General features: G+C 50.7%; 1 protein-coding gene across 7 annotated transcripts; it reads right to left on the bottom strand.

Moving 5' to 3' along the window:
- Positions 1-16691: 16691 nt before the first annotated feature.
- On the bottom strand, positions 16692-21097 carry NMB (neuromedin B). Of its 7 annotated transcripts, XR_011327010.1 has the most exons (5): positions 20899-21097; positions 20226-20428; positions 19081-19167; positions 18759-18919; positions 16692-17284 (listed from the first exon to the last, which is right to left on the bottom strand). XR_011327010.1 is itself a non-coding variant. In XM_069797674.1 (4 exons), exons 1-4 carry the CDS (start codon positions 21032-21034, stop codon positions 18896-18898), a joined length of 450 nt encoding a protein of 149 aa, XP_069653775.1. In that variant the 5' UTR covers positions 21035-21097; the 3' UTR covers positions 16692-18895. The 7 variants fall into 7 exon arrangements, 6 of the variants coding, with proteins under 6 accessions (XP_069653775.1, XP_069653773.1, XP_069653776.1 ...); XM_069797674.1 differs by having other exon boundaries at positions 16692-18919; XM_069797672.1 differs by lacking the exon at positions 18759-18919 and having other exon boundaries at positions 16692-16973.
- Positions 21098-24531: the final 3434 nt, after the last annotated feature.

Genomic DNA, 24531 nt, shown 5'->3' with positions numbered 1-24531 from the left:
TGGCAGAAACACTCTCCTGACCCACATGTGGGGGGCTTCCCTCCGAAGCTGGCACAATTACTGCCATCCCCTGGTATTTCTTTCTGCATCCCAGCGGATGGCCTGGCTGGGTGCCCTGAAAAGCTATGCTTCCCACCCCCTTGGCAGAGGGAGGTAAAAACAAGTTTTAATTCATGCCCAGCAGGAAATAAAGGCATTTCTGCGCAAAGACTTTGCTATTTCCCCTCAAGTCCCAGACTGGTGCTACCCAGTCTGAACACTGAATCACTCCCCAGGGGTTGTTTAAAAAAATTAAATGAAGGGTGGTAAGAGTGATGTGGCTGGGAAATGCGTGTGCAGAGCTGTGCTGCAGAGGTGTATGCTGGTGCAGGCAGTGTTGGGGATGTGGCATCAGCTCCAGCACTGGCAGCGTCTGCAAAAAGTGGATGGAGACATGGACTTCACAGCAAATGGCACAGATCCTCAAGGGTGATCGCGTGGACACACATGGGGCTTTGGACCTCTTGGAAAGGTGGAAATACCTCTCCCTCCAGTGTGGGAGAGGGATAACTGAGGAGGTGCCTGGTAATTGGCAGGCTGACATTAATTAACATAGGGAAGATGCAACCATGTGAGTGGTACGCAGGATGAGGAGTGATCTGGCCAGGGGTTAGACCATTACCCGTTGCACTTCCTGGAGCTGGGAGAGGTAGTGGAGGGATGGACTCTGCACTGGTGTGGCCAAACCAACATATGGTGTTTGCCTAGGGAAGAGATTGAGGCGCTGTGGGTTTTGTGCTGTTCAGATGAGCATCACAGTCATGTATTTTGGGGAGATGCTCTACTGCCAAAAATTAAAGTGGGGGGGACAAAGTTTCCCACATTCTCTAAAGGAGGTGTTCAGCAACACAGTCCTTTGTGTGTAAGGACATCGGGGGAGTTCATAGGGCTGCTCTGGTTCCTTTATCTGTGCCAAGCAGTGATGGAAATGGGGTGTAATAGTGGTGGGGGATGCTCCACTTCCCTGGGGTACTGATGGGGTTGTGGGCTGGCAAATGTGGGAAAACTGCTAGATTTACCCCTCACCCAGCACTCTGCATCCACGAAGAGGTCCTACAGGAAGCCTGAGGCCATGATGATAACTGGGGTTTGGAGTTTTTTTCCTCTTTTTTTAATTTTCTGGGTATTTCTGCAGGTAGTAAAGGTATGTACTTCATTGGACAGTTTCCAGGGAACAGGTCTGGGGACTTGTTCTTGCTCGCCAGGAGCTGGCAGCCTCATGCTCAGGGTGCTGCTCCCACCATCAGCACCCTGCCCTTGCTTGGGCAGCCCTCTTTTTTGGGGCAGCTTCTGTTTCACTCACTTGCAAGCGATGGATGGGGTGATTAGGGATGAGTCACCTGATCCAGATCACCTGAGGGAGGTGGAGGGGAGGGGAGCAGCACCCATCACCTCTTGCGCAAGCAGCCACACAGTGTTGGATGAGCCGCCTGCCATCTCCCACAGTGCCGGGAACCAAGGCGGGGAAAGCGTGGGGACATGCCTGGGCAGGGAGGCAGTTTTGGGGATGGAGCAGGAGCTCCAAAAGGCGACCCTTTGCTCAGAGGATTTCCGCCTGACCCATTAGTGCCAGGGTGACAGACATGTGTTTGTGTCCAGGTGTCACCCTGCCCCATTAGCTGTCTCCATCGCCCCTCTGTCCTGGTCCCTGGCATGGAGGATGCTGCAGCTGGGGTCAGGCTGGGGCTCTGCTGCAATGGAGCCCATCCAGTGTCCCATCCTGACACTTGGATGCAGCTCCTTGCCCAGGTTTCTTTGCAACAGCTGAATGACCCATGATGGAGCAGCTTGAAGGGAGGGACAGGAGGAAGGATGAAGGGAACCCCCTCTGGCCAGTTTCCAACTAGCTGAGCAGAGAGGTTCAGAGTGCTGTGACAATGGTTTGTCTCTAGGTATATTTGCAAGAAGGATCTATTTTTCCAGCTCTGCTTGGAAGTTACTTAAAGATTTTGAGAGAAGGTGTCCTGGTTTCAGCTGTGATAGAGTTAATTTTCTTTCTAGTAGCTGGTATAGTGTTATGGTTTGGGTTCAGTAGGAGAAGAATGTTGATAACACACTGATGTTTTCAGTTGTTGCTAAGTAGTGTTTATACTAAGTCAAGGGGTTTTCAGCTTCTCATGCCCAGCCAGCAAGAAGGCTGGAAGGGCACAAGAAGCTGGGAGGGGACACAGCCAGGGCAGCTGACCCAAACTGGCCAAAGGGGTATTCTATACCATGTGATGTCATGCCCAGTATATAAACTGAGGGAGTTGGCCTGGGGGGGACCTCTGCTTGGGAACTAACTGGGCATCAGTCAGTGAGTGGTGAGCAATTGCATTGTGCATCACTTGTTTTGTACATTCTAGTCCATTTTGTACATTCATGTCCAGTATGTAAACTGGAAGGAGTTGGCCTGGGAGGGGATTGCTGCTTGGGAACTAATTGGGCATTGGTTGGCAGGTGGTGAGCAATTGCATTGTGCATCACTTGTTTTGTATATTCCAATTCTTTTATCATTATTATTATTGTCATTTTATTATTGTTATTATTATCATTATTATTGTCTTCCTTTCTGTTCTATTAAACTGTTCTTATCTCAACCCACGGGTTTTACTTTTTTTTTACCCTGATTCTCTCTCCCATTCCACTAGGCAGGGGGGAAGTGAGAGAGCGGCTGCGTGGTGCTTAGTTGCTGGCTGGGGTTAAACCACGACAGTCCTTTTTGACACCCAACATAGGGCACAAAGGGTTGAGATAATGACAGATCTGACCAGAGTGTGTTAAAATGAATTTGTTACAAGCATTCATTATATTAGTTTAATAGTCGCTGGTCACAATGTTGATTTATTGGCTCTTAGAGTTGTGGTGCTTGCTCTTAAAGTTGTGTATCGCCTCACTTGCTGTATACAGTCCCTGTGCTGCTGCTTATCATCCGTGGGAGGTGGATTAAGGTTTTTGCTTTGATGTACTGTGTAACACTGGCTTATGGTATGATAAAATTATTGGTCATGGGACTAATCCGGTGTTTGTACTCAGCATTGTCGTCACCTCTGTACTTCGGGAGCCATCTGTGGGAAGCTATTAATAATTACACCCTTTACCTTTTCTCCTCGGAAAGCCAATCTATGGGCAAGACACCTTTCTTCACCTTCTTCTCCTCCAGGCTAATTACAATAGCTTTTGAAAATTTTTACTATCCTTGGGATGTTGAAGCCAGCATGGTCCTATTGCTAGGAACTAGCATGTTCCTGAATGTAGTTCAGGTCTTGTTTAGGGTTAAACAACTATTTAAGAGTATAACCCAGAGATCTGCCCTAAGGCTGGATAATTATGAGTGGCAGGGTGTGTGGGATAGTATGGGCCAGTACCTAGGACAGTGGGCACCTCCAGTGTTTTGGAACTTCACCCCAGAACAAGTGCAGAATCTGGAAAAACTAGTAAAATATTTGGAAAAAGTATGCTGTCACCCTGGCAATTCCAGAGAGACACAAATCACTGCAACATGCTGGGGCCTGGCCCATGCCTATCGAGCCCTGTTCAACACTCTTCAGTACCCTAAAGGGGAAGAGAAGGTCTCTGGATCTGACAACAAAATGACAGGCACTGTGGTTACTCCAACCCCCGTGACCAGCACTGCAGCTCAACCAGCAAACCAACCAGTACCAGTTGCCCCCATACAGAAGAAGAAATATACAAAAAAATCACTTAGCAAAAGAGGAAGATGAACCAGGGTCATCATGAGAACAGGAGGAAGAGGCAGAACCAGAGGTAATCACCCAATCCTTATCCCTGAGTGAGCCGCAGGATATGCAAAAAGATTTCAGCTGTCATCCAGGTGAACACATTATCACCTGGCTGCTCCGATGCTGGGACAATGGGGCTAGTAGCCTGGAATTAGAGGGTATGGAAGCCAAGCAGCTGGGATCGCTTTCCAGGGAAGGTGGCATTGACAGGGCAATTGGAAAAGGGACACAAGCCCTCAGCCTCTGGAGGTGACTCCTGTCAAGCATGAAGGAAAGGTACCTCTTCAAGGAAGATGTTATATGTCAACCAGACAAGTGGACCACTATGGAGAGAGGCACCCAGTACCTGAGGGAATTAGCTGTGCTAGAGATGATTTATTATGACCTGGACAACACAATTACCCAGAGATCCAGACGAAGTCCAATGCACATGACCCATGTGGCAGAAGTTTGTACGGAGCACACCATTGTCATATGCCAACCCATTGGCAGTACTGACCTGGAAAGACGAAGAGGCACTGATGGTGGATGAAAAGGCTCACCAACTCCGGCCATACAAAGAAAATCTCTCTTCCTCCTTAAAAGCCTGCATCTTGTCAGTGGAAAAACTGCACAAAAAGTCTGAAAAACTGATCAAACTGATAGAAAAGCCATACTCCCCACCTGTACAGAGCAGTATCTCAGCTATTAGGAGTGACCATTCCTCTGCTCAGGAGAGAGCATATAGACTGAACACACCATGGGGTACCCTGTGGTTTTACCTATGTGACCACAGAGAGGACATGAGGAAGTGGGATGGAAAACCTACCTCAGTCCTAGATGCACGGGTACTTGAGTTGCAAGGAAAAAAACACCACAAAAGGGATTCTTCCAGGAAAAATGCCACTCCAGTTGCCAAACAGAGTAGAAGGGCTGATCCTCTTGAAGGGACTTATAAGTCAGTTTTACAAGAAGTGAGTAATGGATCCTCTGACCAGGATTAGTGGGGCCCTGCCTCCAGCCAGGTAGAGGAAAGGGACAATCAGGTTTATTGGACTGTGTGGATTTGATGGCCTGGCACGTCAGACCCACAGGAGTATAAGGCTCTAGTAGACACCGGCGCACAGTGCACTCTAATGCCATCAAGTTGTAAAGAGGCAGAACCCATCTGTATTTCTGGTGTGACAGGGGAATCCCAACAGTTAACTGTATTGGAGGCTGAAGTAAGCCTAACTGGGAATGAATGGCAGAAACACCCCATCGTGACTGGTCCAGAGGCTCCGTGCATCCTTGGCATAGACTACCTCAGGAGAGTGTATTTTAAGGACCCGAAGGGGTATCAGTAGGCTTTCGGTATAGCTGCCTTGCAGACGGAGGGAATTAAACAGCTGTCTACCCTGCCTGGTTTCTCTCAAGACCCTTCAATTGTGGGGTTGCTAAGGGCTGAAGAACAAGTGCCAATTACTACCACAACGGTGCACCAGCAGCAATATTGCACTGAGACTCCCTGATTCCTTAGATGGTTGATTCATTGCCTGGCGAGCCAAGAGTGATCAGCAAAACTCACATGCAACAATCCAACATTACACACCACCCTCCTGCTGCACCCAATGTCACCTCCTCACTGCACCACACCAAAGCCCGATCCTGTTCTGCTGACTGAGCAGACTTCGCACCATCCCTCCTGCCCAGAAAGACTGGTATGACAGATGGAGCCCAAAGTCAGGGACTGAATGAACTCAATAGACATTTTATAGGGATGGCCCATAGACTAAGGGAAATGATATCTCTGTGTGTGTGTGTATATATATATATATATATACACACACACACACGCACACACATATATCTGCCTCTCAAAAGACAGGAAAGGTGATGGTGATTATTTGGGATGTATTAGAAAGTATGGGACCTGAGCATGACATACATGGTATAGAATAAAGGGTGAATACTGTCCTGGTTTTGTCTGAGATAGAGTTAATTTTCTTTCTAGTAGCTGGTATAGTGTTATGGTTTGGGTTCAGTAGGAGAAGAATGTTGATAACACACTGATGTTTTCAGTTGTTGCTAAGTAGTGTTTATACTAAGTCAAGGGGTTTTCAGCTTCTCATGCCCAGCCAGCAAGAAGGCTGGAAGGGCACAAGAAGCTGGGAGGGGACACAGCCAGGGCAGCTGACCCAAACTGGCCAAAGGGATATTCCACAGCAGGTGACATCATGCCCAGTATATAAACTAGGGGTGTTGGCCTGGGAGGGGATTGCTGCTCAGGAACTAACTGGGCATTGGTCAGCGAGTGGTGAGCAATTGCATTGTGCATCACTTGTTTTGTATATTCCAATTCTTTTCTCATTATTATTATTGTCATTTTATTATTGTTATTATTATCATTATTATTGTCTTCCTTTCTGTTCTATTAAACTGTTCTTATCTCAACCCACGAATTTTAATTATTTTTTTTTTTTTATTCTTCCCCTCCACCCACTGGGTGGAGGGGAAGTGAGCAAGCAGCTGTGTGGTGCTTAGTTGCTGGCTGGGCTTAAACCATGACAGAACAGGAAAGTGTTGCTGCCCACTACACTGCCCAGCAAGCTGGGTTTAGTATCTCATGATGGAGACAGCGCAGGGTCAATTGATAGAGCTCCCAGGAGGTGGAGGCAGAGCTCAGCAGGAGCCACCCATCATCCTAGTGGGAACTGAAACAGAAGGGGGTTCAGCCACACTTTGAGGAAATCCTCATCCAGAAATTGTGTTGAGTGTTCAGCCCTCTGCTCCTTCCAAGAGCCATCATGTAGGAGAGGAACAAGTCTCCTATTGCCTGGACCTTCAGAGGCACATGCCAGGAAGAGCTCCTTGATCATCTTTGCTCCCAGCCCCAAAGAGGCTTTCAGCTCCTGCCAGTGCTGTTGCAGCTTTCCATGTGCTCTCAGAGACCAAGGGGACAGAAACCCAGCTGCCCCATTGCCCTCCCAAATACCTCCATCCCACCCAAAGACCTCATGTTTGACCCTATGGGCACTGAGACCAGTGCCTGTGATGGCAAAGAGGATACCCCAATGTGGGGCTGGGGCCAGTCCCTGTTCCTTCCCAAGCATCATGCCCCTTGCTGGAATTGCCCAGCCTGGATGAGGGGCTGCAGGTCCAGTCCTTCTTTCCTGTTGCACAGATCCCAAATGCCCCTTCCAGGCTGCCCTGATCCCAGTGTTGCAGCTCTGCAACAGCTGCTGCAGCAGGGGGATACAGGGAGGGAGTGCGGGAGGGTCTGAGAGGGTACCTTGATGCCCTGGGAGAACAGAGGAGACGGGGAGGACATCACTTCCCATCTTGCATCTATGTTAGAGATGTTGTCTCTCCACTAAAGAGCAAGTGGGGTTGCCAGCTCCCAGATTGCCTCTCCAGCCTCAGGGCCCTGCTCATCCAACAGAGCTCTGCTGTCCTGGCATGAGTGTCGGGAAGTGCATTAGACTTTGGGACACATCTCATCAAGTGTTTTACCATCCCAGCTTGGGAAACCCTGTCCTCATAGATAACAGCCATTCCTGCCAGTTTTACGTAACTATGAGTGAGTTGAGCTTTTCCAGGCTCTGCTGGGGCTTGTTAATGACACACTCCTTAGTAATTAGCACTTTCGTCGCAGGCTGCAACTTAGAGAGAAGCTTTCTCTTGTAATCCTTGTTGTTAGAGGCCTAATTAAAGTGATACACCTTTTTCCATGGAGCTCCTGTGTCTAGTGTCTCCCTGCCAGACTTGAAATTAATGCATAGAACAATGCTACCTTACCTTGGACTGTGATGCCGGTCTGTGAGCACACACAAGCACTCTGCACCCCATATCCTGGCTGTGGATAGAAGATCATTTTAATATCTCTTTCTTCCATCCAGGCAGAAATGCCAATAGCACATGGTGTAATAAGAAGTCATACATCTGTCTGAAAAGCAGTGGAAAAACCCAAGGGCTGCTTTGCAGTGTGTGCGCAGAAATATCATAAGATAAATTACAACCCACTACTTGCTTAATGTTAAAAAGAAATAATCTATAGAGTCAAGGTAGTCTGCAAGCAGAGATGGGGTTGCCTTAGCTTACGTGCAACAAATTGTTCAATCCAGCTGGAACTAGCTCAGATTTTTGTAGGGCTTGTGGAACCACCTTCCAACCAGTTTTGATCTTGCAAGACCCCCTCGCTGTCCCAGAGGCCTCCAAGGACCTCTTATAAACTCAGACTCCCTCCACTTGGACTTGGACCACCTCCTGCTGGGGATGAGCTTGCATATCTTGGAGCAGGAGGACAAACATTGTGGTGGAAGATATCCAAGGCAGATCTGAGGTTGGCTGGGTCTCCCGTGCATGTTCTGTACCAGCTTTAGGTGTCACAAGGGCTTATGGGGTTGTCGTGGTTTAACCCCAGCCAGCAACTAAGCACCACGCAGCCGCTCACTCACTCCCCCCCCATCCAGTGGGATGGGGGAGAAAATCAGGAAAAGAAGTAAAACTCCTGGGTTGAGATAAGAACGATTTAATAGAACAGAAAAGAAGAAACTAATAATGATAATGATAACACTAATAAAATGACAACAGTAGTAATAAAAGGATTGGAATGTACAAATGATGTGCAGGGCAATTGCTCACCACCCGCCGACCGACACCCAGCCAGTCCCCCAGCGGCGAATCCCTGCCCCCCCACTTCCCAGTTCCTAAACTAGATGGGACGTCACATGGTATGGAATACACTGTTGGCCAATTTGGGTCAGGTGCCCTGGCTGGGCATGAGAAGCTGAAAAATCCTTGACTCTGGTCTAAACACTACTGAGCAACAACTGAAAACATCAGTGTTATCAACATTCTTCACATACTGAACTCAAAACATAGCACTGTACCAGCTACTAGGAAGACAGTTAACTATATCCCAGCTGAAACCAGGACAGGGGTGCAGAGCTCTTCCCACCCAGTGGTCCTGTCCCACCTTGGGATAGTGTCTTGCAGTTGGTGACAGTCCTGCTGTGAGTAAGAGGTTGAACTAGTGACCTTCAGAGGTTCTCCCACTAGTATTTATATTAATCTGGTGGCCCTGTTCCTCCTATCATAGTCTCACAGCCCTCTCAGCAGAGCTGGTTCCCTAAAACCTTTCAGGGCGCGTGTCTCACACCCTTCCAGAGAAAGGGCACATGGCAGGTGAGGTAATTGGGAAGCTGGCCCTTCATGAATGGATCTGGTCTTTGAGGTTTAGCGCTGCCACCTGGATGTTCCCAGGCAAGAGGAACAGAGTCCACCTTGGCCCAGGTCCCAGATGTGTACCCCCATGAGTCCTCCTGCCCTGCTGGGAGCTCTCTTAGCCCTTCTCTTCCCATGGCATTTGCATCCAGGTCCTGGAGCAGGTTGCTGCCCTCCATACCAGCAGCACGGCCAGGCTGGAGCTGCTCTGTTGAGGGCATGCTGAAGGCTGGTGGCTCCCTTGTCAGTGCCACCACCCTGGACCAGTTTCTGCAACAGGTTTTGGCTTGAGAACAGCCAGAACGTGTGCAGATTACCACCTGGAGGCAAACGTCTTCCCTGGCACATCAGAGGATGAGGGATGCCAAGACCACTGAGAGCTGGAAATGGAAAGAAAGGAGTGTCCTAAGTTCACCCTTTCTAGATCCTACCTGGAATAGGAAGGGGTCTTACTGTATCTACCTCTGCCTACTGCTTCAGGAAGGGGACTTGCCTGAATTACCGCTTTAACTGGCTTCCCACACAGGGAGAACACCTCAATGTTGCAGTACCAATCTATATCCATTTTATAAAACCCATCAATTACACAGCCATTCTGCCAGCTCTACAACTCCTGGCACAGTCTCAGTGTTGTGCAAAGAGTCCAAAGGTTGGCAGGTGGACTTGGTAGCAGCTGGTTAATGGCACCTTCCTCTCTGCAGCACAGTGGGAACACGTGCTCCAGGAGCTGTTATCAGCGCAAAGCAATTTCCCAGTGCTATGTCACATTTAGCCTGCTCACTATATTTTATACACCATGAGCTTGAAGAACCAATTAATATATTAATGCCTTATTCCTATTACAGTCCTTGGCTGGTTCTCAGCACCATATGGAGGTTAAAAATGCATCATAACTAATAGAAAATGGAAGTGAGATTGTGTTAGACTTCCTCTCCCTGCACTCCATCATCCTGTTGATTTTTGGAGTCCTGTCACAGGCAGGCTCTCATCCAGCCCCATGGCTGATTTTGTCCCTGCTGCTCTAGAACTGTTTTCCTTCATTGAAGACCAACATCTCATGTCTGCCAGGAACACGTGCTGCAAAGAAAGCCCTTAAAAAAGGCTTTATGGGTCTGTAGCTGGGATGGTCCATCTCTCTAGCCTCAAGCAGCAACATTTGCAGCACATACACAGTAAGAATATCTGTCTGAGCAGGGTCACATAGGGGACCTTAGGACAGGCACAGCCCTGAGATGTCCCAGACTGGGCAGGCAGAGAACTGTGATTCTCCCAACACAGTCAAGCACTTGTGCCTCTTTCCTCAGGTTATTCACAGCAGGAGAAATTGCAGGATTTCAGGACACCATGTTCCATGATGTCCTTGTTGTAGTTGCTTATGCACAGTCCACCCAAGTCCAGAACAAGGCATTTGCTTGTGGTCAGGGTGAGCATGTCCCTTGTGGGAAGATCTGGCTTGGGACAAGCAACACTGGACTAATTTCATACTCCAGAAGGCATCTCCTGGGCTGAGAAAGAGGGTCAGGAGAAGAGTTTCCCATAAAGACTAGAGCAGTGAGAACAGGCTGGATGGCAATGTCTGTGTGGTGTGATGAGGGGAGTTTGGCTCCCTCTCATTTCCAAGTGAAACTGGGGAGCTTTTGCCAGCTCCAGGGTGAGATGGAGCCATTTTCTGAACTGCTGGGTTTCCCACAGGGGTACCAGATCTCTGCCAGGCCTCTTACTGTCTACTGGAGCACATTTCCTGATCATCTCTAGCTGATTCCCTTCTTAGGGGCCTCAGCTGGAAGCCAAGGACCTGATGCAATGAAATGCTTTACCACAGGGTCCCATACCCATGTTTTCCAAAGTGCTTCTGCCATGCTTGGGGTGAGTTCGGGGGCAAGTGGGTACATGGCTTAGATCACCCTTCTCTTCACCTCCCAGGAGACGCCATTCTCAGTCCCTACAGCTGAACAAGGAAAGCTGGCCACCTGAGCACAGATGATGGGGCTGGACTATTTTGAAGGCACCGGTGCTGGATTCAGGATACACATCCTTTCTGTCCACGGTTTGCCATTACATGAGATCCTTCTGTGTCATTGGTATCCCTCCCCTCTTTCCATGCTGCAAGTGCTTTGCAGTGAGCTGTTAAGTCCTGTCATGGGGAAAAGGCCTCTGTATCCTTGATGGAGCATCTGGATGGTTTGCAACCCTACACTGCATTTAACTTTGGCTCCTCTGCACTAGAATGCCCTGCTCCCTGCGACCCGGAAATAATTTTCAAGACAATAGGAGTGCCAAGCTCTGAACACTTGCTTCCTCAGGCTGTTTCAGCCTCTGTACTGGTTGGGTTTACCTTGGTCAGGTCAGGTTTTGGTGTCCATATGTGACAGATGCACTTGACACCCCCCTTAACCAAACTAGCAATGGTTTGGTACAGGCTCCAAAGGAGGTAAAGGCCTGAGCTGTAGCCGGGCCAAGAACTCTTGTAGGAAGTCCACAAAGGAACAGAGTGACCCAGTGAGCATCGATGCATACGAGCTTGGAACACCGATCATGCGACTAACACCTGAATAGTGGGTGGTTTTTCCAAGACTAATTTATCAAGGAACAAATTTGTGGGGACAAGGAGTCTCATGCATACCTTTCCCATTGTATGCAATTTGACTACAAGCCAACCACTTTACCCCATAAATATGACAGACTAAGCAAGCCTTCTTTGAGCTCTCCCTGCTAGGCAGTGTGGCTGCATGGTGGTGATCTCCCCTTGAGCTGGGACACCTCTCAAGGTTGCTCCTCAAGGAGAGATTCCTCTTACCAATGACAGATCTTTGGATGAGTCCAGTTCCAGCTCTCTAAATTGCAGCTGGACTGCATGGCAGGTGACTCTCCCCTTGAGCAGGGATGCCTCTCAAGATTTGAGATTCCTCACCTGAGACTAAGAGATCCTAAGGGAGACACCCCTTATTCGCAATGGGTCCTCGGTAAGTGACAGATAACATGCTGAATTAGTACAAATGAAAACCATGTAGCTAATTCTATTAGACATAAGTCGTTGTCCAAGTCTGAGATTAAGATTGGACCTAGCCACACCTAAGGTCCATCAGGAGTTTAGAAAGCAAGGGGGTCTACTCTGAACCTCGTGACTCAGCGGGAGGGTCTCCCTTAACCTTTTGCATCTTCAGACTCTGTGCAAATCATTCTAGCTTGATTCTAACTCGATTTTCCTTTGTTTGTTTCTTCCATGTAGTAAGTAATAGAGTGAACCTTGCCATGGAACTTTGTTAAGTCATGCTTTTACAACATCATATTAAAACCACTTTTGCTAATACCTTTGACGGTGATTCTTGAAGTGATCTAAATCACTCATTCTGCGACAAATTGGTGCAGTTGGCAGGATCCTAAATCAGGATTTGCAAGGTGTTTAGGAGACTAAGATTGTTTTGCTTCCTGATGGCAACCTGATTTCCTTTCTGCCTCTTTCTCTCCCTTCCTCACTGTCTGGTTTATTGGTCTTCTATGGAAGGGAGGTCTCAAGACACCTTGGAGGAAGGACCACAGCAACCTGGGGCCTGATGTCTTTGCTGAGGGCTTAGCAGGAGAGCCAGTCCTGTGTGAATGAGCAGGACAGGGAGCACTTCACTAAGCCTGGGACACCAATGACACCAAGTGGTGGTAGCGGACTTTCACAAACATCTCTCTGAGCCAGCTTTTCCTCATGGGGCAGTCCCACAACTAAACAGAAACAAATCTCAGTAGTGAAGGTGGCTTGTCTCCATTTCTCTTATCTCACTTCACATCCTTTTGCCATCCCTGGGGTCATACCATGGCCACAGGTTGTGGAGGAAGTCCAGGAGACCAGCTACAATCACAGATGTCCATGCTCTGAACTGTCACGGTTTCTGAGGATCTGTGCCACAGTTCTGCTCTGCGGTGGTCTGTGCGCCCCAGGGAAGTCATCCCAGTGACCTCAGTTGAGTCAGCAGCCTCGTTGCATCTCTGCTTATGGTGTGAGCTAGTTCTTGAGTCCAAGCAGCAGCATGGAGGGGCAGCTTTGAACCAGAGCAGCAAGGGGAACAAACACAGAGCTGGGGAAAAAAACCCCAAACCTGAAGAATTTGCTCATTTCCCTAGCCTCGACACAAAGCTTTGATCCTGGAAACCCCCAAAGAATATGACCTGGTGAATGATAGGGTGTTGTGCTGAGAGACTCTGAGTGCTGTGGACCAGCAGATAAATGTCAGAAAGGCAGATGCCAGGACAGAGCAGGCAAATTGCCAAAAAAAGGTATTGCTCAAAAGTTTTTCTGATCCTCTCAGCTTGTAATTTAAATTGAAGAGGGACTGGGGGTTTGGGGCTTGAGTGATTGCTTGCCTGTGTGGGAGAAGGAGAAACATTGGAACAGTCAAGCAATGGAGCAGGTCACCCAGCCTTCATACCTGGAGGTTTTCAAGACCTGACAGGGCAAAGCCCTGAGTAACCTGGTCTGACCCCAGAGCTGACCCTGTTTTAAGCAGATGGCTGGACTAGAGATCTGCCGAGGTCCTCTCCAGCCTGAGTTATCCTATGCTTCTAGGATGGTGTCCAAGGCAGGTGCTGGACACCTTGCTTCTCAGCAACACGTGTCTCGGGGGGTCCAACATTGCTCCAGAGCTCTACGTAGCAGTTCAGAGGAGGAGGATGAAGTGGTGCTTCATGGTGGAGCAGGCACCCCTCACCTGGACTACTGCCAGCGGAGGACCCATGTGGGAGCATATACATCCCCAAAGGGACCGCAGCCTGTGGATGAGCCCATGACAGAGCAGGTACATCCCCAAGGCAGATGTGAGTGTTGAGCAGTCACAGCAGAGCACAGGAAAAGAGTGAGAAGGAAGGAGCAGCAGAGAGGAAACTGCTATGACCTGACCACATCCCCTTGCCATGGCCTGTGGCTTCAACAAGGGGACTGAGTGTAACTTGCAGTGATAACAAGGAAGAGGAGAGGTTCTGGGAGCGATACTGAACCTAGCAAAGGGGAAGAGAGGTGCTTTCCCCAAGTGTGAAAATGCTTGGGTGTGTTTGGTTTTTTTTTTTCCAAAACCTGAATCAGTACTCAAATATTTATACTATATTAATTGACAGTAAATTAAGTTAAATTCCCCAAGTCAAGTCTGTTTTGCCCATGACAGTAATTACCAAGTGACTTCTCTATCTTTATCTCGACCCACAAGATAACGATGGGGGGAGATGGGGGACCAGACAGGCAGTTGGACAGGTTCTTGCTGGGTGGGTGGGAGAATGAGGATCTCACGGCAGGTTTCTGCTGTGATGTTCAGGAACCTGCTCACCCTCCCACAAGCTTTCTTGGGCGGGATGTGAGCTGGCGGTCCCATGACATGACATCACGTCAGGAATCCCATTAGGCTGTCAGTCCATCACACTGCCAGTTGAGAAGCATCTGGTCTGCTCCAGTGTCAAACACGATACACTATGTCATTATTTTTCTTGCTTATAATTAGTTTTAAGCCAAGGCTTTGCTACAGCTAATGAAAGGCGAGCTGGGGGTCACCCATATCCCAGTACACAACAACAGCAAGCCTGGGCAAAAAAATACAGGTTGGAGGAAGGCTTCCTGTAGTCCCTGGCATGAGTGACTGCAGAAGGACAGTGGGACACCTCTTGAGCAAAGCTGGTGGGTAGGAGACCGTGAAGGACACAAGAAGGGAATAGAGGCTGCTGTGCTGCTACAGGTGGGTGGTTCACCAGCAGATTGGAGAACTTGGGAGGGCTCCAAGCAGTAGCGAGGGGATGCTCTCTCCAGGGGTTGCAGCCGTGCAACTGCTCCAGTGAGACAGGGGAGGCATGGCATGATCTGAACCATCATAACCTGCCTCCTGGAAAACTCCCTCCTAGCTTGGTCCCGCTCTCCTGAAGGATGACAGGCTCTAGCGTTGGGGCATTTGATGGGAGCACCAGGTTTTGAAGGCAATGTTTGGGGCAAACTAGTTGTAGGATGTTTGGTTTTTACGTACCAAACCCAACCTTTGAATAGCTGAGAAAACGCCAACTCCGAAGGCTCAAAAGCTGGGCCGTAAGTGGAAAACAAATGCTCATTTATTGGTCTAAGATCTGTAAGCTTTGGAGGCAAGTGCATGGGTTTTGTGTTTGCTGCAAGGGGGATGCTGGGTCTCTATTACTGAAACACATCATTCCCAGCTGGCAACACCTGGGCAATTGCTGCCAGCAAAGCCAGGATGGCATACAGGGGACAAGACGGGCAACAGGCAAGCAGCTGGGCAGACAGGCAACTCTGCAAATAACCTGCAGGCTCATTTTTTTTGCAAACAGGAGCAGTGTGAAAGCTGGTTGTGCCCACAAACATGACCTGCACCCCAAGGATAAGGTCAGAGAAGGAATGGTGATCACATCACACATTTCTGCAATACCTATCTCTTTTTCACCTCCCAGAGTTGCCAGCCTGCACCAAGCAGGACCTGGGGATCCCATGATGTCCCCAGCTGCCCCCTACACTGGTGGCTTCAGCTCTCACCTGGCTTGGGACATCCTGTGACATCGGCAGTGGGTTTGCAGCACCGTGCCATCTCCTGAGAAGCATCTCCAGGCCTGGGGCTGGGCAGGAGCTGGCGCTGTGCCATAATGTAAGTGGGCCAGGGCATCTGTGCCTGCATGCCCCACATCTGCCCTGGGATGGAGACCAGACATTCCCTCCTGCAGCTCCCCAGAAAAGGGTTTAGGGCTGCCACTGCTTTTCCCTTGCACATGAGTAAGTTCCTGTGGGAGCAATACATTCATAAATGCCACCTGGGCTTCAAGCCACCCTTGAAGTGTTAGGGAGCAAGGTGAGAAGGTCTCCTGCCATGGCTTTCTCCCCTCTGCTGGTCATCAGCATGTTCAGATGCTGGATTGTCTCTTGGCTTGGCATGACATGGCTCTTGGCTCCTGTTGCTCTTGGGAAAAGTGCTCTCCTCTCTGCAGGAGCTCAAAGGTTCAGGTTGAATTTAGCATCAGAAGCGTGGAAGGGAAAAGCTTATGGTTTCATTTACAGCATCACACTGGAATCTGCTGCCAGGTTTAGCTCTGCCTAGGGACAGCCCCAGGGGTGGCTGGGGGACATAGGTTATATCTATGAGCAGCACTTTCAGAAGGTGCAGAACCAGAGCCTGCTCATTGGGCTGTGCTCCATCACCCATTTTGGGCAGCCCCCGTTTGTGCCCTTCTACAGCTGCCCTGCGCAATGGAGGAGCCCAGGGCTGTACCTCTGCCCATGTGAGCACGTAACTATGCGCACAAGGTGAAGGTGCACCAAGCAATCATCCCAAAGCAGGCACATAAACAGGCTCAGTGTTTAATGGTCAGCATCTGCACATGAGGGACAGCAGAAGAAGGTCCAGCCAAGGCCAATGAGCCTGTAGTAAACCCTGGGGTCCCACAAAGCAGAGACCCTGCTTGAACCAGAAATCCCAGCAATGCCACGAGCAAGACACTTTTTGTTTTCAGGAGGTTTTGCTGATAATCTCTCCAGCAAAGAGGGTTATAAAGCTGCTCCAGTAGTGAGTGGTGCAATCAGCTCATCCAAGCTTGTAATTTTGTCATGCAGCAGTTAGGGTCTCCTTCAGTGAGCAGAGGCTGCAGGGACTGAATTCAATCCCCTCCCAGCTGCTGAGAGCCAGGAGCTTCCCTCCATCCCCCACCAAGCTGCTTCCACTCCCCATTCTTCCTGCAGAAGCCCTGGGGTCTGCCTTCCCATTCTCACAGAAAAGTCTGAGCTAGTCTGTGCAAAGAGCCAGTTTTATTCACAGGGGCACATCAGACATCAAGGAAGCAGAAAACATACAGGAAATATACAGGGAGGCTCTGCTTTTCATACAAGCAATCACTATTAACAATATTACAGAAAGAATAAATAAAAGTGATGTTGCTACAGTAACCCACAAGGACGATGCTCTCCGTTTGCCATGCATGGCCGAGCCTGCAGACCTCATCCTCCATGGCTGTGCTTCTTCAGTTTGAAAAATACTTCTCCAGCACCTTTGTTAAAAGCCCTGTCTCCTAAAACAAAAGGCACAACGGTGAGACACTGGGTCCCATACGCAGCCTCCACAAACATCACCTGCTGGGTACCACAAGGCAGATCAGACAAATGTCCCATGCTGGACCATGATGGCACTTTCAGGGGTGGTTTGGGATGGCACATGAAAAGGAAAGAGCCAGGAGCCTGGCTCCTGCCTCTCAAACTGTGCTCCAACAGCTGGACCACAGATGACAGACATCAGAGGCAAACTTCACCAGCCCACTGAGATGTAGCCACTCGGTTGGGCTTCAGGAGCAAGAGCAGCCTCAGGGCCTGATTCAGCAGAGCGCTACATGAGAAGGCAAAAAGAGACACAAAACACAGCAGGGAAGAGTTACAGAGGGATTTTGTGGGATTGCATACTGCCCAGAGGTCCCAGAGCTATGCAGGGCAGCATATGCCTTCATGCAGAAGGGCTCTCCCCACACCCCCGGAGCCATTCCACTCCATGTACATGGTCGCACCCTGTCTGTCTCCTAGAGAAACACTGCCACACACCCAAGAAGATGACAAGGGATGGGGACAATCCTCCTCTGCCAGCTAAATCCTTGTCACACACAGAAACAGGGTGGCACTGTAAAGCCCCAGCGTGCTGAAAGCCAAGCCCTGCCTGACACATGTGGTTAAAAAGACAAAAGAGAAATCTGTTTGCAAACCCCTTCTGCTCTGCGCAACTTCAGCCATCACAAGCATGGAGCAGCACATGGGCTCTTGCTTTGCAAAGGGATGGGAAACATCTTGAGACAAAACCCAACAGCAGCAGGCAGGACTAACCCACGTGAGGGGACAGCAAGCAAAAAGACTAAGCCCTGGGATTTATTTAATGCTTAGAGCAGCCCCACAGAAAGGAAGAACATGTTCAGGAATGATCAGCGACACCCTCAGAAAAGGAAAAGCCCATTGGGTTTTTCAATAAGAAAGTCCCCTCAATACTTATCCTGCCACGAAGCACAGCACATGTGCTGGAGGAAAGCAACACTTACAAAGCATGTTAATTCCTGCCTTGCTGACTGGGGGCTCCCAAGGAAGGGAGAAGCATCTTTGTTTTTCTAAACCGAGTTAAGATGGAAGTGACAGAACCTGCGCAGGGGGTGGATAGAGAGTTTCACAGAGCAGAGCTATTAAACGGCTTGTTAGGCAGGTGATGAACACAGCACACAGATCAGTTCAAGCACAGGCTGAGTCCTGACCCCAGCTGTCCAATAAGTCACTCTGAGGGAGAAAGCTGCCAGGGTGGCGGAAATTTGCATTGGCACCATGTCACCCACAAGAGCAAGAAAAAATAAGGTCCCACAGAAAAGTATAACACAGACAGCACTCAAAGGCACCAGGGAGAAGTAGTCCTGTAACATCAACCGGCAGCTCAGAGGCAAGGACAGCCTGGGGGTCGGGTGGCAAAGAAAGGAGCAGGAAGGCAGGAGTTGAGTCTAGAGAGGCATCGGGGCAGTGAGGCAGGCAGCTGGCCAGCATCTGCTTGACCATGAACCAATTCATCCTCCAGCAGCAGAGCTTTGGCACCCAGCACACAGGTGCCAAAGGCTGATGTCCAGTGCTGGATGCTACCCCTGGCCAGGACCTGCCTTTGAGCACCGGCAATGAGCAGCAACAGGGCTGGCAGGGCACCAGCACCCAGCTGGCAGCCTAAGACACAGCACCAGCACTCAGGGCAGCCTCTGCCCAGGCACATCTGCAGCGCAAGCAGTGACCATGCAACTTACCTACACAGAGGAGAGCCACAAGGATCACTTCTATCAAACTCACACCACATGTTTGTGAACATCTTAGCGGATGAGGCAGGGCAGCACATCCACCACCTCTCTCATCATCTCAGGCAGTTAATGTAGCAAATACCCTCCTCCTCAAAGGCTCCCCAGGGAGGATGGAGAAGGGTCCAGGACCTTCACAGCCCTCTCCTCCCTTTCAGCTGCACACAAGAAGCAAAAGCTGCAGCAGTGCAGCGGTCACAGAACACAGCATCTTAAGGGCAGGAGAGTGGTCTGGTGTCCTTAGCCATACCCAGGTGGCTTCACGGTGGAAAGCCCTCTATCCCGATGGGACCAGCTCTGTAGGAAAGCCTCAACTTACCTTAGTCTGCTGATACCGAGTCAAGAAGGCGCTTGAACAATCAGTGCCACTCAGGCTCACATCCCTGCAACTCTGCTCCACCTGTGCCTTCCCAAAAAGCAAATAATAGGAGCAAGCACTGCCTAAACCTGGATAACAGAAGTAGCTTTACCTGTGTGCAGTGTTACTGGATAGCTCCTCAAGTACAGCAGCTCACTGGGACAGTATATGTAGGACCCACCTAAGAGGATTTCATCCCTTCTAGGCTCTCAGCTACCTCCTGCAGTGACCAGAAAGGGCAAGGCACCAGGGAAGCGTGCATGAGGCAACAGACAAGCAGAGCCACACGGACCGAGCAATTCCATCTCCGCATCCTGTGTGAGGATATGTGTGTGTGTGCCTTGCTCCCAGGGGCAGGTTTTCCACTAGGAGTTGGGTGAGCTCTGAGGCAAAAGCCACACTGAGGACGCTGAGGATCTGCTGATGCTCAGCGGGACTACTGGGGCTCCTGCCTGCTCCCCGAGACCCGCTGTGCAGCAGTACGACTAACGCACACCTCCCTTCTGCAAGGCAAGCTAGCAAAACTATGTGCCCCTCAGTAATGAGGGATCCTGACCACAGAGACACAGACCCAGGATGAGGGCATTAGAAGCCCAAGACCTCTTTGCAGGACAGACTCCTTTCCCTTCACATACAGAGCTGTGTCCCTCCTGGCCTCTCTCTACAGAAATAGAGGGGAGAAAGGATTTCCCTATTCCTGCAGTGGCTGGAAAAGGGGACATTTCTTCACTGCAGCCACAGTGACCAGCCATCCCCTTCTGCATCTGGCCGAGGAAGACCCAGATGCTTAACAGCCCCTGGACTGGAGATCACCACTGCCACAGTTCCACCACGGCACACCTTGCTCATCCTCGTGCCCTTCCCAAGCATTTGGGACTATTAGCCACTGCCCACCTAGACACAAGCCTAGGGAGACTTCTCCTCTGCCCCTTTGTGGCTGGTCTTACGAAGTGGTTTAAGGAGGGTTAACAGGAGCAGAAAGGTGGGGAATACACCTCCAGCAGCCGTGCAGATGCTCCCAACTCCAGCAAGGCTGGCTGTTGCAGATTAACATCTCCACCACCTCCCTGCTCTGAGCATCTCTATCCATCTTAACCAATATTCACCTGGTCAGCGAGGTCATATTTTCCTTGGTTCTCATCCAAAAGTCTCTCTTGCAAGAGGATTTTCAGGAGCTCACGGGTAAGCAGTTCCATCATGTCCTCCAGCAAGGCTCTGAGAGAGGGACCGAAGACCATGGGCACTGCAGGCTCCTCTGGCGACTCCAGGCGTGGGGAGCCCGTGACGCTCTTCTTCCCCATGAAGTGACCTGCAATACAACGCACTTGTGTGTCCGACCACACAAGCACCTGTGGGGAGGGAAAGGCAGGGGCTCCGGCTAAGCTGTCACCTGCTGCCTCATGCCAGTGCAAGTCAACGAGAAGCAACTGAGCGAACCGAATGCCTAAATTAGCCAAGTACAGGAAAACGAGGAGAAACCCAGAAACCCCAAGCCCTTGTTCCGCAGGGGACTTTGGGGGAACTTCCCCCTCCTGCTGACAGGGTCCCTGGGGTTAAAGCGGTGCCGGACCTGTCACCGGGAGGTGTGGGAGGAGGTTGCCTCATCCCTGCCCTGGTCTTCTCCTGCCCGCCACGGGTCCCGCCGAGCCCAAGCCTCTCAGCGTTCCCCTCCGCACCGCGGGGTACCGAGGGGGGTCCCCACAGGGAGGCAGAGGGTGCCCTGCACAGCCCGCCGTACCACAGCTCCTCCACGACACGCGTGTCCGCGCCCCCGCTAACCTGTGGCCCAGAGGTTGCCGCGGGGGTTGACCTTGATCTTGGCCGCCTGGCTGCGGTGCTCGGCGAAGTCGAGGTGGACGGCGGGCCCCAGCGCGGCGCCGCACAGCAGCAGCAGGAGGCAGCGCAGCGCCGCCATGGCCGCCCCGGCGGGACCCGCTCCTGCCCGCCGCCACCCCGCCTTATACTCCGCGGGAGGGGGGCGGGGCCGCAGCACGCCCCGCCCCCTCGCCGGCAGCCGTTGGGGTTCCCGCCCTGCCGCAGGCGTCTCTCAGCCCGCCCCGCTCCCTGCTGAGGGGAGGCGAGGGCTGGCGCCGCTTGCTGCCCACATCCAGGGGGTCCTCGCCCCCTCTATCCCGAACCCTCTCATCCCACCGCCCGGAGGTGCTGCCAGATCTGCCTCCGAGGTGAATGGCGTCGGTGCTCTGCCCTCGCCCAGAAATCCCACGGTCCGGTCGCAGGAGTTGGTCAGGGTGGGTTTACCCCTTCTCAGCCCGGGCTGCCTAACCACACCACCTCCTGCTTCTCCGTCTGCCCGGGAACATGCTCCGTGATGCTGCAAGTGGCCTTGCGAGGACGTCGGGCAGTACCCGTGGCCAGCTCTCAGCACCCTTGGACGCAGCCTCTCTGGGCTCCCCAATTTTTATGGGCCAAGCTCTCCAAGCAATAACCACCCTGACCCTCATCCACCGCTGGTTATTCTCTTTGAATCCTGCCTCCAGGGACACGGCCTGGGAGACCTTGTTGGCGAAGACCAAGGCAAAGGCAGCCCGGAGTACCTCAGCTTTGTCCAGGTCCACGACCATTTGTCTTCCTTCTTCAGCCTTCTACAACTAAAGGAGTTTGTTGAGATGCATGAGGAACATCAGATCTTCTATAACTAACTTCTATAACTATGGTTGGACTCAATGATCTTGAAGGTCTTTTCCAACCTAAATGATTCTATGATTCTTTAAAGTAGTACTTCTATAATATAGTTATATACTTCTGTAACTATAGTTATAGAAGAGCTGATGTTCCTCACGCATCTCAACAAACTGAGCTTTGGTTTTCCTAATATTGTTCCTACAAGCCCAGGTAACACTTCCAGATTTCTCCTTCATGACCTGTCCATGCTTCCACCTCCTTCATACCGGAGCTCAGTCATGAGTTTCATTCCCAGTTTACCCAAACCCATCTCCCAGTACATCTACTTGTGTACCTGATTATTGGGATGGACTTGGAAGATCTTGTACTTAAAGACCTGCCAGCTCTGCTGAGCTCCTCTACTCTTCAGAGCCGCCTCCCACAGGACCCCACTTACCAGATCCCTGTAGAGGGTGAAGACCAGAGTCTGCATATCACTACTCACCTTTTCCTCTCCTTTCACTATCTTGCAGACCACTGTTTCCTGACCACTACACCCAAACCTGCCACTGGTTATCACATTCACCATCAGTTCCTCCTCTTCCATTAATGGGATGGAGCTATGCACACCCAGCAACAGCATGGATGGACCTGTGCCCAGCCATGCCCCAGAGATAGTGGGGGCCTGGGACATGGACTGTTTATGCGCAGGGCTCAAGTGATGTGAAGTCCATGTAAAATTGGAAGCATTTCATCAGGGGGCCCTAAGACACAGGTTGTGGTCTGTTTCTTCTTGTCACCTGCCTGCAGCCTACAGGGGCTTTCAGGCTCCTCCAGGTTCCACATTTATACAGGGGTGCTCTCAGGGGCTGGACTACTGCAGGAAATGCGTCTGAAATGGTAAAGACAAGATGAGCATGAATGCTCAGAAATCTCACCTAGCATGCCGGGCTTTGCATTGTCTCCATTTTGTGTTGTATACACAGACCACTATCAGGAAGCAGAAGGTCTTAAGGGTTGGGGGCTGACCAGGATCAGGTGGCCAGCAACACAGCTCTCTCAACAGCCACAGTACCTGAGAGGCAAGCAGAGCAGACTCAGCGACAGTCACCAAGTTCAGAGAGAGTCCAGATCATCAAGCATGTTCATGATGATGAGGCAGGTCCCAGGACGAGCTGCAGGTCAGGATGAGGTCTAGTGGGGGTAACCAGGGTCAGACACAGTCCAGACAAGTCCATAGCGATGAGGCAGGTCTGAGATCAGGTCAAGTCAGTCCATAGCCAGGCACTGCTGAGCTGGAGACCAATGCTCCTACAACGTAGATCAATGAGAGATTAAAGGCCCAGGGCTGAGCTTAAATGGGTTCCTGGGCCTATGAGGGTGGAGGTCCCAGGTGAGACCCATTAAGGCCTCACCTCTTCAGGGCCCTGACAGCTTCTGCCAAATTTACAGCTCCATAATTTTACAAGGAGATGCTGGTTGGTGGGGGAGGAGTGCCTGAGATGCCCCAGATTCTCCTGGGAACTGTCACAGGGAGGATTTATTAGCGATGCCCTTCTCAGCATTTACTGCTGTTTAAATGAAAAGGACTAGAGGAGATTTGCTTCTCTTCAACAGCAGGGGGTTACAGTGTGAACTGCAAATGCAGTTTTAATGATGGGAGGAAAAAAAGTAAAAAGTACTCCTGCATTAGACATGCATCCTTCCAAACTGTGTGCGTGTCCCCTTGGGTGGCCAGCTGGCTGGTCAGCATGTGCTCCCTTACCATCTGGGATTTGTGCCATGATGACGGGCATGGCCTACTGGGAGATATTGCCTTCTAGTTGGTCCACCACCCATTAGGGAGGTGGCTACCTCCGCTAGCCCTGTATCTATGTGTGCTGAAAGGCCTGGGCTGCAACGGGGAACCTCGCTCCACTTTCTCACCACGTTCCTTCCCTGCCTATGTTCAGCAGGAGTATTGCTGAGCAGGGCAGTGCTGGGCCCACGTCTCTGCTCGCCTTTTGAGGAGATGGCCCTTTTGGGTGCTCCCCATGCACTGCATGAGGTGTATGAATACAATGCCCACCACGGATGGGCATTTGCAGCACTGTGGCCCTAACCCTCATGCTTGCATCATGGCAGCTTCATCTCCTCCATCGAGTCAGCTGAGAGACATGGCTGTGACCACCACTTTGGCTCTGATGTCCCCTGTCAGTTGCCACAAGCCTTGGGGGAAGGTTTCACTACTAGAGTTTGATTGTGCTGCCTGGGATGATGCCCATGATCCCACCCTGATCTGATTTTGAACTAGACACACAAACAGAACTGACACAGAGCTTTTCTCTTTTTCAGCTGGTGGCTGCAGGCTGCATGCATTACCTTGGTCAGGGTATGAGAGGGGGAACACCAGGGCTGATCTGCACTGCCCCATCTGCACCACTACCTTCTGGAGAAGGCAGGAGTAATTTGCAGGGCAGCTGGTTCTCCAGCTGCACATGTGCACGCGCACACACACATACACACACTTTTTAATTTCCTCTTGCAGCCCGTGTCCCTCCTCCAATGTCCTGCACTGTCACTACGTACTAATAAAACATGGCTTGAAATGGACTGACATGATCTCAAGCCTTTTTTTCAAAATGGTTTTAAATTCACTCAGAGTGGCAAAAGTGCTGGAAATTTGGGGTGTCTGGAGAAGGCTTGGGATGTAGTCAGGGCAGGAGGAGGAGGATGTGAGGTTCAGAGAGGGCCCAGCGCTGGCACAGATGAGTTGGGTTTCTCCTCACGCTGGGGAAGGGTGTTATCTGG

This window comes from Haliaeetus albicilla, chromosome 12, assembly GCF_947461875.1.
Source record: "Haliaeetus albicilla chromosome 12, bHalAlb1.1, whole genome shotgun sequence".
Lineage (NCBI taxonomy): Eukaryota > Metazoa > Chordata > Aves > Accipitriformes > Accipitridae > Haliaeetus > Haliaeetus albicilla.
The sequence above is the reverse complement of the archived record's forward strand: the minus strand, read 5'-3'. Positions and strand labels throughout refer to the sequence as shown.

Excerpts from the sequence above, each read along its gene's own strand:
- NMB (XM_069797672.1), bottom strand. The coding sequence starts at position 21,034 with ATGGCGGCGCTGCGCTGCCTCCTGCTGCTGCTGTGCGGCGCCGCGCTG. Across the intron at positions 20,429-20,898 it reads CGGCAACCTCTGGGCCACAG|GTCACTTCATGGGGAAGAAG; the intron begins GTTAGCGGGGGC and ends GTTGTATTGCAG. Across the intron at positions 16,974-19,080 it reads CTCGGTATCAGCAGACTAAG|GAGACAGGGCTTTTAACAAA; the intron begins GTAAGTTGAGGC and ends CTTTTGTTTTAG.